The sequence below is a fragment of the Diabrotica virgifera genome, chromosome 8, assembly GCF_917563875.1.
Source record: "Diabrotica virgifera virgifera chromosome 8, PGI_DIABVI_V3a".
Taxonomy (NCBI): domain Eukaryota; kingdom Metazoa; phylum Arthropoda; class Insecta; order Coleoptera; family Chrysomelidae; genus Diabrotica; species Diabrotica virgifera.
This window is the reverse complement of record NC_065450.1, coordinates 79783529-79802129: the sequence shown is the minus strand read 5'-3', so window position 1 is coordinate 79802129 and position 18601 is coordinate 79783529. Positions and strand designations below refer to the sequence as shown.

The following is an 18601-nucleotide window of genomic DNA, read 5'->3' as shown; positions in this document are numbered from 1 at the left end:
TTTTCTGTTATTGTTCCAGTTTAGTATTATGTATTCAAAAAATGAAAATACGCGTCAATATGTTTTATTTTTCTGCATAAAAACGGTGCACCATATGAAAAAAAGGCAAGAAAGTTTTTTTGTCATAAATTAGAGGTGGAATTTAAAAATAATTTTTAAGTTGAAATATTCTCAGTGGCGTACAATTTTTTTCTTTAAAAAAATTCAGACCATTATCCGTAGGCGCGCCAATGATGAATACAAAATACTTAATTGTATGTCAAAAATTGCGTAATAACTACCTCTTAAAACTCACCAAATTTCATTTTCACAGCTCAACTGGTCTTAGAGCAATAAATAAATTGGCAGTTTGAAATAAAAATTTCAACATCCTGTATCTCGGAAACTAAGCATTTGCAGACATATGTTTATAAAGCAAGCCGGCATTGATTTTGCATGTAGAATAAGCCCTTAAAATTTTTCATACTTATTTACTAACACCCTGTATAGGAAAGTATACATTATAATATTCGTGTTATTTGATATTATAAACAAATTTGCAACGTTATTTTCGTCAAAACATTAAGAAGGACTGGCTCCTCCTTGATTTTTATACACTCAATTACTCTACGGGGCATTGATCGAATTCAGTTGTCTAAATTACCCGTGTTGAGCTGCCCCCCCCCCACTTCCAAAAATTAAAAAACAAATAGCCCTGATTTATGAGCTTTCATATTCCGCAAACTGAAAATTTTGAGCTCGTTCCACTAAGCAGGAATTTAATACTTTAGTGGGGGGCAGCCCCCCCCCCACTACTTAAAAATAGGAATATTGAATCGGTTTTTGCGGCAGAATTACGAGCTATTTATGAGCTCTTGAAATTATATAGTTTCGATTTTTGAGCTCATTCCCTTCACCCCCAAACAACCCTCTAATTGATTTAACTTAAGAGAAAAATGCTGAGAAAACTTAAAATATATCGTATTGCGGATATAATTCCTATAGCTTATATACTCTAAGTATAAACTATTTAATCACGTGCATTTAGATTATTGAGCTACAACCCCTTCGCAAGAAAACCACCCTATCTTCCCGGCTTAAGAGAAAGTTGTAATTAAAATGCATTAAATTAATTATTTGGCGACTACATATCATTTAATAATTTATAAGCTCCCAAATTATGCGCATTTAGATCAGTAAATTGCAATTTATTTTGTATAGTGCAGTCACTGAAGGTAAAAATTAACGATTACCTTCAATTTCGGTGAACCTTCATCGATTTTCAGGAAAATTGGTCAGTGGTTAGAGGATACCTCAAGAAACAAAGATGACATGGTACCAACTTGCGCCTTTACCCTGAGGGTGGATACCGCCCCTTCTCGGGGGTGAAAATTATTTTAGAATAAATAATTGCACAAATCTATAAAAGAACAAATTAAAAGCAAAATTTATTATATAAAGTTATTAAAATAATTCAATACTTTTTAAGTTATTAAAGATCAAAGATTTTAATTATTCGTGAAAAAAATGCATGGTTTGAAGCGGTTTTTCGTAAATCACTGAAAAACTGTAAGCTTTTACAAAAAAGTTAATAGTAGTTTAATTCGTATAGCTTATATTCTAAGAATAAACTCTTAAATCACGCGCCTTTCGATTATAGAGCTACAACCCCTTCGCAAGAAAACCATCCCATATTCCCGGCTTAAGAGAGAGTTGTATTTAAAATAATTTAACTTAATTATTTGGCGACTACATATCGTTTAATAATTTATGAGCTCCCAAAATATACGCATCTCAATTATTGAATTGCCATTTTCTTTCTATAGTGCAGTCACTGAAGGTAAAAATCAACTATGACCTTCGATTTCGGTAAATCTCCATTCATTTTCACGAATTGACAATAACAACTTGCGGTTTTAGCCTGGGGTATATGTCACCTCTTCTCGGGGGTGAACATTACTTTATTAAAAATAACCCCACAAATCGAGAGAGGGACAAATTCTAAGCAAAATTTGTTATATAATGTTATTAAAATAAATCAATACTTTTTGAGTTATTAAAGATCAAATATTTTAATTTTTGTGAAAGAAAATGCATGCTTTAAAGCGATTTTTCATAAATAACTCAAACACTGTAAGTTTTTACAAAAAAGTTTTCATCACTAAAATTGAAGCTAATAAAAAATATAATAAATTGTTTACTTGAAAAACCCTTTAATGTTAATTTAAAGTAAGTTATTGGTAATTAAATATATATTTTTTTCTGCGGCTGTTCAAATCTAAGAATTCAACCTTAAATAACGGGAAAGAGATGCATTTTATAACACTTAGGTACTAAATACTTGTCAAAGTACTTAGAAATACCTATCAAAAATGAGCTCCAGAAAACGTTGATAGCATCAAAATTTATACTTTTAAAGTATGCAGATATAAAACTATATTACATTTAATTTTTCAAATACCTTATTTTTTTAGATCATATTTAAAATAATAACTCCAACAATACTCGATTGACGTAAAAAATTATAGATAACGAAATTTGAGTTTTTTTTATTAGAAAAGATTTTACTTGTCTTTTGATTTATGTATGAATCAAAATAACAAAGATAGAAATGTTTAAGCCTAAATTTTACTACGAGAACAATGTAACTGGTGCCCTTTAACCTATTATCCTAAAAAATAAAGTATTTGAAAGATTAAGCCGGTACTTTATGTCTCGGTTGACAGCCGGTTAGTTAACCGGAGTTTAATCGGGACCTTAATTATAAATAAGAATAATAATAATACTTATAATTGCATTTATTACATTGCAAGAGACCCAAAAGGGGTCACGATTAAACCCCGGTGAACTAACCGGCTGTTAATCGAGACATAAAGTATCGGGCCTAAATGTAATACAGTTTTATAGCTCTTGAAATTACCTTTCAAATAGTTGGATGTGCCTGATATCATAAAAATTAACAGAGTGATTAAAAAAAATTCATTTTTTTTGTAAAAATTTTTGCAGTATAAATTTTGATGCTATCAATTTTTTTGTGGAGCTCATTTGATAGGTATTTCTAAGTACTTTGACAAGTATTTAGTAAGTGTTATAAAATGCATCTCTTTCCCGTTATTTACGCTTGAAACCTTAGATTTGAATAGTCGCAGAAAAAACTATACATTTAATTACCTATAACTTACTTTAAATTTACATTAAAGGGTTTTTCAAGTCAGCAATTTATTATACTTTTTATTAGCTTCAATTTTAGTAATGAAAACTTTTTTGTAAAAACTTACAGTTTTGAAGTTATTTATGAAAAATAGCTTTAAAGCATGCATTTTCTTTCACAAAAATTAAAATATTTGATCTTTAATAACTAAAAAAGTATTGATTTAGTTTAATAACATTATATAACAAATTTTGCTTAGAATTTGTCCCTCGCTTGATTTGTGGGGTTATTTTTAATAAAGTAATTTTCACCCCGATAAGCTGTGACATATACTCCCGGCTAAGTTGTTATTGTTAATTTTGTTTCTTGAGGTATCCTCTATCCGCTCACCAATTTTCGTGAAAGTGAATGGAGATTTACCGAAATCGAAGGCCATAGTTGATTTTTACCTTCAGTGACTGCACTATAGAAAGAAAATGGCAATTCAATAATTGAGATGCGTATATCTTGCGAGCTCATAAATTATTAAACGATATGTAGTCGCCAAATAATTAATTTAAATTATTTTAAGTACAACTCTCTCTTAAGCCGGGAATATGGGATGGTTTTCTTGCGAAGGGGTGCTATAATGCGAAGGGGATGGTTTTCTTGCTATAATCGAAAGGCGCGTGATTTAAGAGTTTATTCTTAGAATATAAGCTATACGAATTAAACTACTATTAACTTTTTTGTAAAAATTTAGTTTTTCAGTGATTTACGAAAAACCACTTCAAAACATGTATTTTTTTCACGAATAATTAAAATCTTTGATCTTTAATAACTTAAAAGTATTGACTTATTTTAGTAACTTTATACAGCGTGTCTACTTAAGTTGGAAACATATGGAAAACTTTTTTATTATTAATTTTACGAAAAAAAGTTATTCTTTATAAAAAGTTATGCATGCCCCAAAACCTAAGATTCAATCATCAGATATCAAATTTTCTCAATATTATACGAGGTATGTAAAAAAATATGAATTTCGGTCAAGGGTAAAGTACTTTTATTTCTCTCAATATCGAAAATTCTTATGATAAAAAGTTGTTTGGAATTAAAAACTAAGATCAAATATGCAATTACATGCTTCTAATTGAAAAAAAATGTTTTTCTCAAATTTATGGATACCCAACATCGTTTTTAATTATTACAAATATGATAACTCGTTTATTATTCATTTTACGAAAAAAAGTTATTATTCATAAAAAGCTTTGCATAGTCTAAAAGCTAAGACACAACCATGATATATCAACTTTTATTAATTTTATACGAGGTGTGTCCAAAAATATGAAATTCGCTCATGATCATAGTACCTTTATATTTCACAATATTTCAATTAGAAAGATGTAATTGCATATTGAAACATAGCTTTTAATTCTAAACAATTTTCTTAATAACCCTTTTCAATATTGTGAAAAATAAAGGTACTTTACTCTTGAGTGAAATTCATATTTTTTGACATACCTCGTATAAAATTAATAAAATGTGATATCTGATGGTTGCATCTTCGGTCTTAGGACATACAGAGCTTTTTATAAGGAATACCTTTTTTTCGTAAAAGTAATAATAAAAGAGTTATCGTATGTGTAATAATAGGCTATTGATTATATTCAAAATAAGATAACTAAAAGGAACTACAACGTTAACGGGGTTTTATTATTTCATATGGTTAATGAACATCTATATATGAAAAAACCGCGGAGTGCTACCATTTAGAGGGGTGCGTTTTTGAGAAATGGGTGAATTAGTCCCTGGGCACAGGTTACATTAGGGTGAGTTCTATGCACTTTTGGTACAAACATACCTACATAAAAATTGTTCCTGGTTAAATTTCCTATCTACATAACACTTTTTAAAGTCAATGATACTTTTTTTACAAAAATATATTCAAGAGAAAAAGCACAAAGAAACCCAAAAGAAAGAAATTTTGTTTTTTGTCCCATAACTTTTGTCCACGAGGATATAGGTATAGACATTGCTTTATAGAAAAAAAACCTACATATTTCTTCTTTAAAATGTTGTTTAGTAAAGGTAATTAGGATTTATAGTTTTCGAAATATAATTTTTCAAAATTCGTCACTCACAGCAATTTTGGGCAATTTTCCTCGTTATTTCGCAAATATTGTTCTGTAACTTTTTTCTACGTAACTTTAGGTATATGCAATGGTACAGGTAATAGGAATAGAAATAAATTACCTTTAAAATGGTCTATTGTATAAAGTTGTACGACTTTTTCTTTTCGAAAGAAATTATGGTTTTTCAACGATTTTTTATAATATAATATAAAAATAAAATAATATTATTATATAATATATTATATATTATATAATATTATATTATATATACTATATACAGTATGTCCCTGTAAGTTGTATCCATATGGAAAACATTTTTATTATTAATTTTACGAAAAAAAGTTATTCTTTATAAAAAGCTCTGCATGGTCCAAAACCTAAGATTTAACCATCAAATATCAAATTTTTTGAATATTATACGAGGTATGTCAAAAAGTTTGAATTTCACTCAAGAGTAAAGTAGCTTTATTTTTCACAATATTGAAAATTGCTATTATGAAAAGTTGTTTGGAATTAAAAACTGTATTATAGTATGCAATTACATCCTTCTAATTGAAAAAAAATTTTTTTTTGGAAAATTATGGATAACTAACATTAATTTCAGTTATTTTAATTCAGATAACCCTTTTATTATTAATTTTACGAAAAAAAGTGATTCTTAATAAAAAGTTATGCATGGTCTAAAATCTAAAATACAACCATCTTTTGTCAAATTTGATCAATTTTATACGAGGTATGTCAAAAAATATGAATGTCGCCCAAGAGTAAAATACGTTTATTTTTCACAATATCGAAAATTGTTATTATGAAAAGTTATTTAGAATTAAAAACTATGTTTCAGTATGTATTTACATCCTTCTTATTGAAAAATTCTGAACTATAAAGGTACTTTACTTTTGATGTAAATTTATCTTTTTTGACATACTTCGTATAAAATTGATAAAATTTGATATAAGATGGTTGTATTTTAAGTTTTAGACCATCCAGAACTTTTTATTAAGAATCACTTTTTTTCGTAAAATTAATAATAAAAGAGTTATCAGAATTAAAATAACTGAAAAAATAATGAGTTATCCATAATTTAAAAAAATTCAATTAGAAGGATGTAATTGCATATTAGAATATAGTTTTTAATTCCAAACAACTTTTCATAATAGCAATTTCCAATATTACGAAAAATAAAGCTACTTTACTCTTGAGTGAAATTCAAACTTTTTGACATACCTCGTATAATATTCAAAAAATTTGATATTTGATGGTTAAATCTTAGGTTTTGGCTCATGCAGAGCTTTTTATAAAGAATAACTTTTTTTCGTAAAATTAATAATAAAAAAGTTTTCCATATGGATACAACTTACAGGGACATACTGTATAATATAATATTATATTTTATATTATATAATACCTAATATAAAAAAATATTATTTTTTACATTTTTTACGATTATTTTTGAAATTTCTCAATATAACATTTTTTCTTCTACATTTAGGTATATATTATATTATATAATAAAAAAAAAGCTTATTTTGTTTACTTTAAGTGTATTAAAAAAAATTCTAGGATTATTTTTGAATAAGATATTATTTTTCAAAATGTAATAAGTACTTGCAAGGATTTTTGATTTTAGGATTATTTTTTAAATTTCTCATTATAACTTTTTTTTTCTTGTACATGAATATACTATATATTGCTTAATAAAGAGGGCTTATTTTCTCTTCTTTAAAATGGTGTATCATCTATATTTAAATAATGGAAACCGAGTGATTCTTTGATATTTTTTTACCTGTAATATTTAAAATTATTTCTTTTACAAAAATTACATAAACATTAGTCTTAGAAAACATCACTTTAGTTAAAATTATTTAAATGTTCACATTTAAAAATTTTTTAAAATCAAAGTCCGTCTCTTTGTTAGCATTACCTTCAATATCTTCCTCTGACACCTCAGTTATCTTAGAGTTCCCACAATTAGTACCCATGCACATGCACCCTTTGCAGAATATTGAACAACTTATTCCTATCTTCCTACAACCGCAGTTTTTTGTACATTCTTTGGTACATTTACATGCTATTTTTTCAAGCAAAGCTTGTGGTGCAGGAGCTTTGACAGTAAATATTGGAATTAATCCATATTTTGAAGTTTGCCCTGCCGAGTCAAGTGGATCCAAAGTATTAAATATAAAAAAAAAGATTCAATCATAACACACAATCACATAAAAAAGTTGTAATGAGAAATTTAAAAAATAATCCTAAAATCAAAAATCGATGCAAGTACTTATTACATTTTGAAAGACCATATCTTATTCAAAAATAATCCTAGAATTTTTTTATAATACACCATTTTAAAGTAAACCGAATAAGCTTTCTTTTTTATTATATAATATACACCTAAATGTAGAAAAAAAAAGTTATAATAGGAAATTTAAAAAATAATCGTAAAAAATATAAAAACTCGTTAAAAGTATAAAATTTTGAAAAAGATAACCTCTTTAAAAGAAGTCGTACAACATTATAGAGTAGAACATTTTAAAGGTAATTGATTTCTATTTATTTTACATGTACCATTACATATGCCTAAAGTTGCGTAGAAAAAAGTTACAGAACAATATTTGCGAAATAACAAGGAAAATTGCCAAAAATTGTTGTGAGTGGCAAATTTTGAAAAATCATATTTCGAAAACTGTAAATCCTAATGACCTCTACCAAACATAATTTTAATGAGAAAATATGTAAGTTTTTTTTCTATGAAGCAATGTCTATACCTATATCCCCGTGGACAAAAGTTATGGGACAAAAAACAAAATTTCTTTCTTTTGGGTTTCTTTGTGCTTTTTCTTTTGAATATATTTTTGTAAAAAGAAGTTTCTTTGACTTTAAAAAGTTATATTTAGGTAGGAAATTTAACCAGGAACAATTTTTATGTAGACGTGTTTGTACCAAAAGTTCATAAAACTCACCCTAATGTAACCTGTGCCCAGGGACTAATTCACCCATATCTCAAAAACGCACCCCGTTAAATGGTAGCACTCCGCGGTTTTTTCAAATATAGAGATTCATTGACCATATGAAATAATAAAACCCCGTTAACGTTGTAGTTCCTTTCTATAGTACATAATCAATAGCCTATAAATAAAAACGAAGTTAGTATCAATAAATTTGGGAAAAATTTGTAAAATATTTTTTTCCAATTAGAAGCATGTAAGTGCATATTTGATCTTAGTTTTTATTTCCAAACAACTTTTCATAATAAGAATTTTCGATATTGAGAGAAATAAAGGTACTTTACTCTTGTACGAAGTTCATATTTTTTGATATACCTCGTATAATATTGACAAAATTTGATATCTGACGATTGAATCTTAGGTTTTAGAGCATGCAGAACTTTTTATAAAGAATAACTTTTTTTCGTAAAATGAATAACAAAAAAGTTTCCCATATGTTTCCAACTTAAGTAGACACGCTGTATAATAAATTTTGCTTTTAATTTGTTCTTTTATAGATTTGTGCAATTATTTTTTATAAAATAATTTTCACCCCCGAGAAGGGGCGGTATCCACCCTCAGGGTAAAGGCGCAAGGTGGTACCATGTCATCTTTGTTTCTTGAGGTATCCTCTAACCACTGACCAATTTTCCTGAAAATCGATGAAGGTTCACCGAAATTGAAGGTAATCGTTGATTTTTACCTTCAGTGACTGCACTATACAAAATAAATTGCAATTTACTTATCTAAATGCGCGTAATTTGGGAGCTTATAAATTACTAAATGATATGTAGTCGCCAAATAATTAATTTAATGCATTTTAATTACAACTTTCTCTTAAGTCGGGAAGATAGGGTGGTTTTCTTGCGAAGGGGTTGTAGCTCAATAATCGAAATGCATGTGATTTAATAGTTTATGCTTAGAGTATATAAGCTATAGGAATTATATCCGCAATACGATATATTTTAAGTTTTCTCAGCATTTTTCTCTTAAGTTAAATCAATTAAAGGGTTGTTTGGGGGTGAAGGGGATGAGCTCATAAATAGCTCGTAATTCTACCGCAAAAACCGATTCAATATTCCTATTTTTAAGCAGTGGGGGGGCTGACTCAGCCCCCCACTAAAGTATTAAATTCCTGCTCAGTGGAGCGAGCTCAAAATTTTTAGTTTGCGGAATATGAAAGCTCATAAATAGCTCATAAATCAGGGCTATTTGTTTTTTAATTTTTGGAAGTGAGGGGGGCAGCTCAACACGGGTGTCTAAATTGTATTCCGGAACACTCATTCAGATTCTTCTTATGGCATGCCACAGGTTTTTTAAGTTCGCCGAAGAACGTGGCAATCCATTTAGGTTTCGACCTACCATATCCCACACATATTCGATGTAGGTAGGGATGTAAAACCGGTTGCAGTACTTCACCAATATATCGTCGAGCTGTTAGAGTGCAGATAATAAGAACTATTACCACAGCTGCCCATACATAATGCTTGGTAGCCTTGCTGTATGACGTTTAACAACAGCCAAGTCTATTATTCGTCTCTCACCTCGAAAACGACTTACTCTTATGCAGACATTAGAGCTGCTCAAACAAAAACTAGATTCATCAATGAAGCAGACAAAATTTAATTGAGCATTCCAATTTTGTAGTTCTGCACCATTCTAAGCGAAGAGCCTTAGGCCCGGCGCAAATTGTACCAAAGCGAGACACAACCTGCACTGGCTAACTGCGTAGACAGTTTTGTGCCTCCTACTATCAGTGCATTCGTTCGCAGGTCTCGCTTGGTAACGTTTGTCATCGGCGTACAGTTTTCTTGGGCCGTGGGACGCGTGACTCACCACCAGATGTATATTTTTACTTGTTTTTGTTTGCGAGATGGACTTATCTGAAATGAATACGGATGATACCTAAGTACAATTTATTATGATAAATAAAAATATTAGCATAGTCAACACCCCGAGTTGTCTTAGTCATTAAATTCTGATAACTTTTGGTAGACTAAATAAGCGGCGATACGAAATTAATAATCAAAACTATAGCGATACGCTTTAGTTAATATTTTTGCTAAAATTTTAATAACTTTTCTCAAAACGAAATAACATTTAATATACAAACCATATGCTAACAAGGGCCGTTAAGTTAAGAAACGAAAATGTATCCCTAAGCAGATTGTATAAAATTAATGTTTTTTTTTTCAAGGAAACCTAATAGATTCGAGGCCAGATTGCCACACTCTTTATGTTAACTTCTTAAAATACAGAAAGTTTCTCATCTTTTAAAACGCAGATGTTAGTAATTTATTGCCTTTCTAGCCATAGTGTAACACCGAAAGCATTATGACAGAATAGAGTGTTGTGGTCTGGCAGAATCGACACAGTGGGCGAACGATTCAGACACACCCTCGCTAAAAACCCTTAGGAGATAATAAACGAAGCACGCTTGTTTACCCAAAATAAATAAATGTATTACTAAATTGAAGAGTCTCAAATGCAGAATTCACCACTCAATAAAATTAAAATGGTAAATAGTTATTTAAATCTGAGACTCTTCGTGTTGAAAGTTCTTTCTGGTACATTCTTAATCTGCGACTTTTACAATTTATAAAACCGCAAATGACGACTATAGAAAATAAAAAGGACTTCTTGCAATCACACTCCGTTTTCATTCGTCTAGGAAAAGACAGAAGAGGAACTTTCTAGTACTCAAATCTCAGTAAAAATAGATAAGTAAATAGATGGTTTTGCTTGTTTCGATTCAGAGGGTTGCACAATCGCTGGACAGCTGTTTCCACCATTTTAGGCTTCATCAACAGCGCTAGCATGCACTCCTCTGAATCGAAAAAGAGCTCAACCATCAATTTAAGGGGAATTTCAAAAATCATTGAATTTACCATTGGGACGGGATACAGTAAATATATTACTGTTCATTGTTTACACTTATTTTTAATTGATTCCGTAATCTACCATCGAAACAAAGCTATGCCTTTACAAAAACACATTATTAGAAAAATAAGTTGAAAAATTATTCCTGTTAAACCGTGATCGATAAAAATATCGTATTACCCTCAAATTCAACTTGTCGGCATATTACATTTTTGTTTATTACATATTACATTTTTTTGCTTAAAAAATTAAAAACGAAATATGCAGATAGTGTTATTTTTATGACCGATTAGTAGCGGAGGGATTATGAATTATTATGACCTGCAGTAATTGTTAATGATTGCGATCCTGCAGTAATTGTAAATGATTGTGATCCCAGCAGTAAATTGAGGAATATAAGTTATGAGCGAGCAGTAGGTAAGAGCTTATTTTAAATATGTAGGTATTATGTGCAGAAATAAAATACTCAGTGTAAAATATATTTTTATGCACCCGCTTATGATCAAATTCGATGTTTTCGAAAGTCATACCGCTACGACTACTAGGGACGTGTAAGAAATTTTTAAAACGTTACTAGTTACAGGTACGGAAATACCGATTTTAAGGTGCATACTCAATTCAGTACAAGGATCAGATACATCAGTATTTTGTAATCAGTATTTGTAGTCAGTACCACTGAGAACCGGTATCAAAAGTAACCGTTACATGTCCGCACTGATTTTGCCCGTCTCTATTCGCCACGTCGATAGCCAATGGTTGGGTTGGGTTGTGTTCAATATGCGGCACGCTAGAAAAATAAATGCACGGGTCACCCGTCCAGCCGGCGCAGGTTGTGTCTGGCTTAGGTTCAATTTGCGCTGGGCCTTATACTGTGATATCAAAGTTAACACAAAAACGGACCGTAAGAGCTCAGTCCCTCATAACTTCTTGAGACTATCGTTTCAGTAGCTGTAACTAAATCAGCTCTTATGTAGTATACACTGCCCGCACTCAAAAACATTTAGTTCGTAATATCGATTAACAGTTATTATTGAATAGTATTTCGTTGTGACAATAATCTAGTTTGTTATTTAAACCAACTTTTAGACATTGATGAATGTATTTGGTTATTGTCACAATGATTTGTGAAAATAACTAAAGTTTATTAATTAATAACATTCAATTTATTCAGCCAATAAGTTAGTTTCGTATATTTATATATAAAATGCCAATAAGCTAGTAATTTCAGTATGTTAGTTACTTCATAGACTGATAAAAATTATATCACAACGGCGTTAGACAACAAAATTACTACGGCACTGACCATACCAGCCGCTAGCCGAGTTGGAACGGTCTTTTTTAGCTTCTGACTTTCTTTGAACTGTGCTCATTTACCGACAAATGATGGAAGACGTCGAGCCGATTCAAACAAGCCATAGATAGAGGGTTCAATCAGCCATTATTCTTCTTTATGTGCCATCACCTCTAAGAAGGTTGGCAACCATCACGGCAATTCGCACTTTCGATACCGCTGCTCTAAAGAGATCAGCAGAAGTGCAATTAAAATAAGTTCTCAAATTGTTTAACCAGGAGATGCGTCTTCTTCCGCGACTCCTTCTACCCTGTATTCTTCCTTTTATTATTAATTGTAACAAGTTATAACGCTCACCCCTCATAACATGTCCCAGATATTGCAGTTTTCTGACTTTAATTGTATTTAAAACCTCTTTACCTTTTCCCATTCTTCTCAACACCTCGATATTCGTGACTCTATCCACCCAACTTATTCTTAACATTCTTCTGTAGGCCCATAACTCGAAGGCTTATAATCTGTCCGAAACATCCTCCTTTAATGTCCAAGCCTCCAACCCATAGAATAATACGGAGAACACGTAGCATCTCAGAAGTCTTATCTTTAAAGAAATTGCAATATCCCTGCTACAGAGTACTTTTTTCAGTTTGTTGAAAGCATTTCTTGCCTGTCCTATCCTAGCTTTAATCTCTTCTGTGTACTCATTAGTTTCATTAATTATTGTACCCAAATATTTATATTTTTCAACATTTTTAATTTGTTCTCCATGTATTGTTATGCTTTCTTGGCGCTGTTGAGCTTTTTTGATTACCATAAACTGTGTCCTGTTTTGTGTTTAGGGACAGTCCGTTTTCTTGGCTGACTTCTACCACTCTGTCAACCATTTGTTGTAAATCCTCAAGACATTCGGCTAATAAAATAGTGTCGTCGGCAAACCAAATAGTGTCGTCGGCAAACCGTATATTATTGATTGGTCGGCCATTTACTTTTATTCCCGTAGTTAGGTCTTCTAGTGCTTCCTGGATTATTTCCTCTGAATACAAATTGAACAAAGTAGGAGAGAGGACACAGCCCTGTCTGACGCCCCTCTCAATCTGTATTTCATTTGAAAAGGCGTTGTTCTCTTTTACCATTAATCAGCCATTCATCATATACAAATTCTGAGGAAAATAACGTTATTTCACGTAGCGTTGAATCCCATCTTTAGTTTTTATCTTTTTCTGTTACATATTTTCTATTTCTCAAAGCGTGTAACGCCACGTTCTGTTGGATCCCACCTTTAGAATATTTGAACACTTGTTCCGTTTTAACATATAGGGTGGGGCATGAGTGTGACAAAGTCCAATTAGTCGTTTGTCGTAAGAGATACGACAAAACTTGTTTAGGTAAAAGTTGGGGCATAGATAGAACCATGATTTAAAAATATTATCAAATATACAGAGTCACCCGTATACAGAGGGTTACACAAAGTTATGTTTTATATACAGGTTTAATATATAGGGCAACACCCTATATATTTTTACATTTTTGGATTCTCCTCGATGTCTTCTTTCTTATAATATAGGGTTTTGTAATAGTATACGATGTAGTTTAAAAGATAATTACGTTTTTTGTTAATTTCGTAGCAAAATTCACACCCTGTAGAACTGTAGTGATTTGACATTAAAATTTATATTTCTGTTTAAACGAATTTTAATATATTCTACTATTGTTAAACATTACTAATATAGCGAAATGTTTAATTTTAGTATACAGGGTTGGTCGAAACTCGGAATAAGTATTTGCTGAGTTTTCTTAAATAGAACACCCTGTATTTTAGTATTGTAATGAAATGATATTTTATAATACTTTTTCATTTCTTAAGCATTCCCTATACCGAAGTGCTTTCATTTGTGAGTTATTCGTGATTCTTTAAGCCAAACATTAATTGCAACAAAAATAACGTTAAATTTTACGTAGGTGGCCGTGAAAATATTCATAAAAATCATTTTCAAAAAAAAATACAGATTAATCTAGACTGATCCTTAATTTATTAATATTGGATGAGATATCCAAATACCTACGTATACTATATTTACAAAATTAAGATGCACTAGAAGTAAACAAACCAAACCACATTAACTGTTAAGTAAGGACCACTGCTGAATCATGATTTACAATTTATATACATTGTAAATGCCCAACGATGATTTAAAAAGTTTATACAATGTAAATCATGATTCAGGAATGCTCCTTGTATCAGTTAATGAGGCTTGGTTTATTTACTTCTAGTGCATCTTGATTGTAAATGTAGAATAGTTAAGATTGTTGGTGCGTAAAATATTAATAAAAACATACAATATTCTACCTAGTTGGCTATGACACTAAATTTGCTTAAACATTCGACATTATACTATTTTTATAGTTCCAGTTAGATAACTGATAGACGCCAACCAAGAAGAGAAAATTTTGAAAGTATACTAGAACGGTTTCAACGGACAGGACACTTAGATTACGATAAATCTGATCGATCAGAAACCATTGTAAGTGAAAAAAGGAATTAAATGTAATGCTTAGTGTCACTAAGGATGTTCATATTATAATCTCTGTTTCTTTTCTTAGTTGTCGTCTATCAGGGAATTATTGATGATAAATTCTTATTGACAGTAGCATATTTTTTTATATTCTCCTAGCACAAAAACCATTTTAATCAGTTTCTCATTAGAAAATTTTATATTAGTAATGGTAACAACTCGTATAGAAATTGCAAGAGGGGTATATATGAAACTTAGAACTATTTTGAGCAATTCTCAGCTGAATTTACAACTAAGAATTAAGTTCCAAAATGTTACGTGTATCCTGAATTACTATATGGATGTGATACATGGATCATGAAGGTTAACATTAAATTAGAAGCCTTCGAGATGTGGTCATATCGTAGAATGCTGAGAATATCTTGGGTTCAACGCTTTTCAAACAGAGAAGTCTTAAACAAAGTAGGACAAGGCGAAGGTTACTTAATGAAGATGATACAAAAAAGAGAAAACTTGAATCATCATCATTCTCTTTGCCTTATCCCTATGCGGAGTCGGCTTCCCTAATTGCATTTCTCCACACAATTCTATCTTGGGTTATATCAATGTTAATCCCCTTTACCAACATGGCCTGCCTTATCGTCTCCCCCAGGTCTTCTTTGGTCTTCCTCTCCTACTCCTTCCAGGAATCTGCACTTCAGCTATTCTTCGTATTGTGTGATTAACGTATGGACGTTGAACATGGCCAAACCATCTTATTTAAATTTTAGGTGAGGGAATATTGTCAAAATCGCAATTTTACTATAAAAATAAAAAAAAGTGAAATCACGTTTTTTTGCGTTTAACTCGCTACAACTCTGGTCGATTTTAATATTTTTGTCTAAGGTTTGTACACTATATGTTGCTTCCTTTTTTTTAAGACAACGGCATCTGTTTTAAGATTTTAGTCTTATTCTAGTAAAACTTATGCATTTTTTTAAGTACAAGTTACAGATTCTTGAATTGCAAGTTTAATCGCAAAAGTTAAGAGGCAAAATTTTAAATTTATCTTATTAATCACGTTTATGTTAAAACATAGAGTAAAAAAGTTTTCCGGTAAGTTTTAATTACAAATGTTTAATAGAAAAAAAAATTACGCAACTTTTAATATAGACTTTATACATCCCCAAAATATCCCCTTATTTTTCGAGATACTGACCATGGGAGGTGAATGGCTAATTTTGGTCTTATTTTATGTTTTCGATAGTGCTGAAAATGAAAAAGAGGTTTATTTTGAATTTTATGTGACGGAACATTGTCAAAATCGCAATTTTAACCTAAAGATGAGAAAAAAAGTGAAGTCACGACTTTTTACGTTTAACACGCTACAAATTTTAAAAAAATTTTCTAAAATTTCTACGGCATATATTTCTTACCTTTGTGAAGACTATAAAAGTAACTGTAGTCTTTCAGTCTTTTTTTTTATAAAAGTTACGAATTTTAAAAAAATAAAAGGTGCAGATTCGTGAATTGCAGAGTTAAATCGCAAAATTTAAGTGACAAAATTTAAAATTTATCTAGGTATTTGATTACGTTTATGTTAAACCATAGAGTTCAAAGACGTTTTATGGGGAGCTTTAGGTCTAGGTGTATTACAGAAAAAATATGGTTCAACTTTTAATTTTAAGAAAAACGTGGTTTAACTTTTTTTTATTTTTAGGGCAAAATTGCGATTTTGACAATTTTCTCCCACCCAGAAACTCAAAATAAACTTGATTTTCGTTTTCAGCACCATCAAAAACATAAATTAAGTCCAAAATTAGCCATTCACCACCAACGATCAGTATCTCGAAAAATTAGCGTTACTTTGGGGATTTATAACGTAGATGTTAAACGTTGCACCATTTGTTTTCTATAAAACATTTTGATCCAAAACTGTCCAGAAAACTTCTTTGTACTCATGTTTTATTTTTGAATTTAAAATCTATATTTCAAATTTTGTCAGTCAAATTTTGCGATTAAACTTTGCAATTCACGAATCTGCACCTTGTACTTTAAAAGAATCATAACTTTTACTAGAATAACACTAAAAGCTTAAAGCAGAAATCGTTGTCTTCAAAAAGTGAGCGATATATAGTGTACAAACTTTAGAAAAAAATATTAAAACGGACCAGAGTTGTAGCGAGCTAAAGGCAAAAAAAGTGATTTAATTTTTTTTTATTTTTCGGGTACAATTGCAATTTTGACAATATTCCCCCACCTAAAATTTAAAATAAATTTCATTTTCGTTTTCATCACGGTCAAAACATAATCTAAGACCAAAATTACCCATTCTCCACCCATGGTCACTCATCTCGAAAAATAAGCGTTATATTGGGGATGTATAATGTCGACATAAATAGTTGCACTATTTTTTTTTTTCTATAAAACATTTTAATCTAAATCTTCCCATAAAATATCTTTGTACTCTTTGCTTTAACGTAAACGTGATTAAGAAGCTAAATTTTAAACTTCGTCACACAACTTTTGCGGTTAAACTTTGCAATGCACAAATCCTCACCTTTTCCTTTGAAAAATTCGTAACCTTTATCAGGGTAAGAATAAAAGCTTGAAACAGGTACCGTTGTCTTCATAAATGTTAGAGCTATATACTGTAAAAATTTCAGAAAAAAAATGTTAAAACCGAACAGAGTTGTAGCGAGGCAAACGCAAAAAACGTGATTTCATTTTTTTTTATTTTTAGGATATAATTGCGATTTTGACAATGTTCCCCCACATAAAATTCAAAATAAACTTCATTTTCGCTTTCATCACCCTCGAAAATATAAAGTATGAATAGAATTAGCCATTCACCCCTCCGTGGTCAGTATCTCGAAAACTAAGCGCTTTTTTGAGGGTGTGCCGCTCGTGTATAATACTTTTTCACATCGTGAATTTTTGATGTCAAATCGCTGCAATTCTACAGGGTGTGAATATTGCTACGAAATTAACAAAAAAAGTAATTATCTTTTAAACCACCTCGTATACTATTAGAAAACTCTATATTTTAAGAAAGAAGACATTGAGGAGAATCCAAAAATGTAAAAATATATAGGGTGTTCCATTAAAAAAACATAAGTTTGTGTCACCGTCAATACGGGTGGCCCTGTATATTTGAAAATATTTTTAAATTATGGTTCTATCCGTGCCCCAACTTTTACATAGGTACCTAAACAACTTTTCTTCGGATCTCTTCCGACAAACGAGTAATTTGACTTTTTCACACTAATGCCCCCCCCCCTGTATAATTAGGAGGATACCCAGTCCAGCTGCTTATAACAAAAATTCTTTTTTTTTTCAGATACGATCCAGAAAACCCCTTCGTTTGCTACCCTTCTAAATCAGAAATTCACCGTCTATTGGTAGCTCTTCGTGAGGACCGCTACACCGACTACAAAAACGCTCCAGTAGATTTTTGTAACCGAAAACGACCGGCGCACACTATTTTAACCAATATTCATTTTGGTGGTTAATACGATTGGCTAACGTACATATCAAATCTAATAAATTTTTTAGTAGTTTAAGAGAAATTTATTGTAAGATATTAAAAGACTTATAAGAATAAAAGGGCACTAGTGGTTCAATTTTGTTTGTTTATTATCACTCTTTTGACAACAGCTTACCTTTTGGATGTCAAAAACTTGAATAGTCTAACCTAGAGCTAGGATTATTGAAAA

At 30.6% G+C, this 18601-nt stretch overlaps 1 protein-coding gene across 1 annotated transcript in view; it reads left to right on the top strand.

Annotated features, from left to right (window-relative positions):
• The window catches only part of LOC126890187 (uncharacterized), a 92329-nt gene extending 73932 nt beyond the window's left edge, over positions 1–18397 (top strand). Inside the window, exon 3 of the mRNA XM_050659042.1 lies at positions 18226–18397. Within this exon, the coding sequence (XP_050514999.1) occupies positions 18226–18397 (172 nt within the window). The remainder of the gene's footprint in view (positions 1–18225) is intronic.
• Positions 18398–18601: the final 204 nt, after the last annotated feature.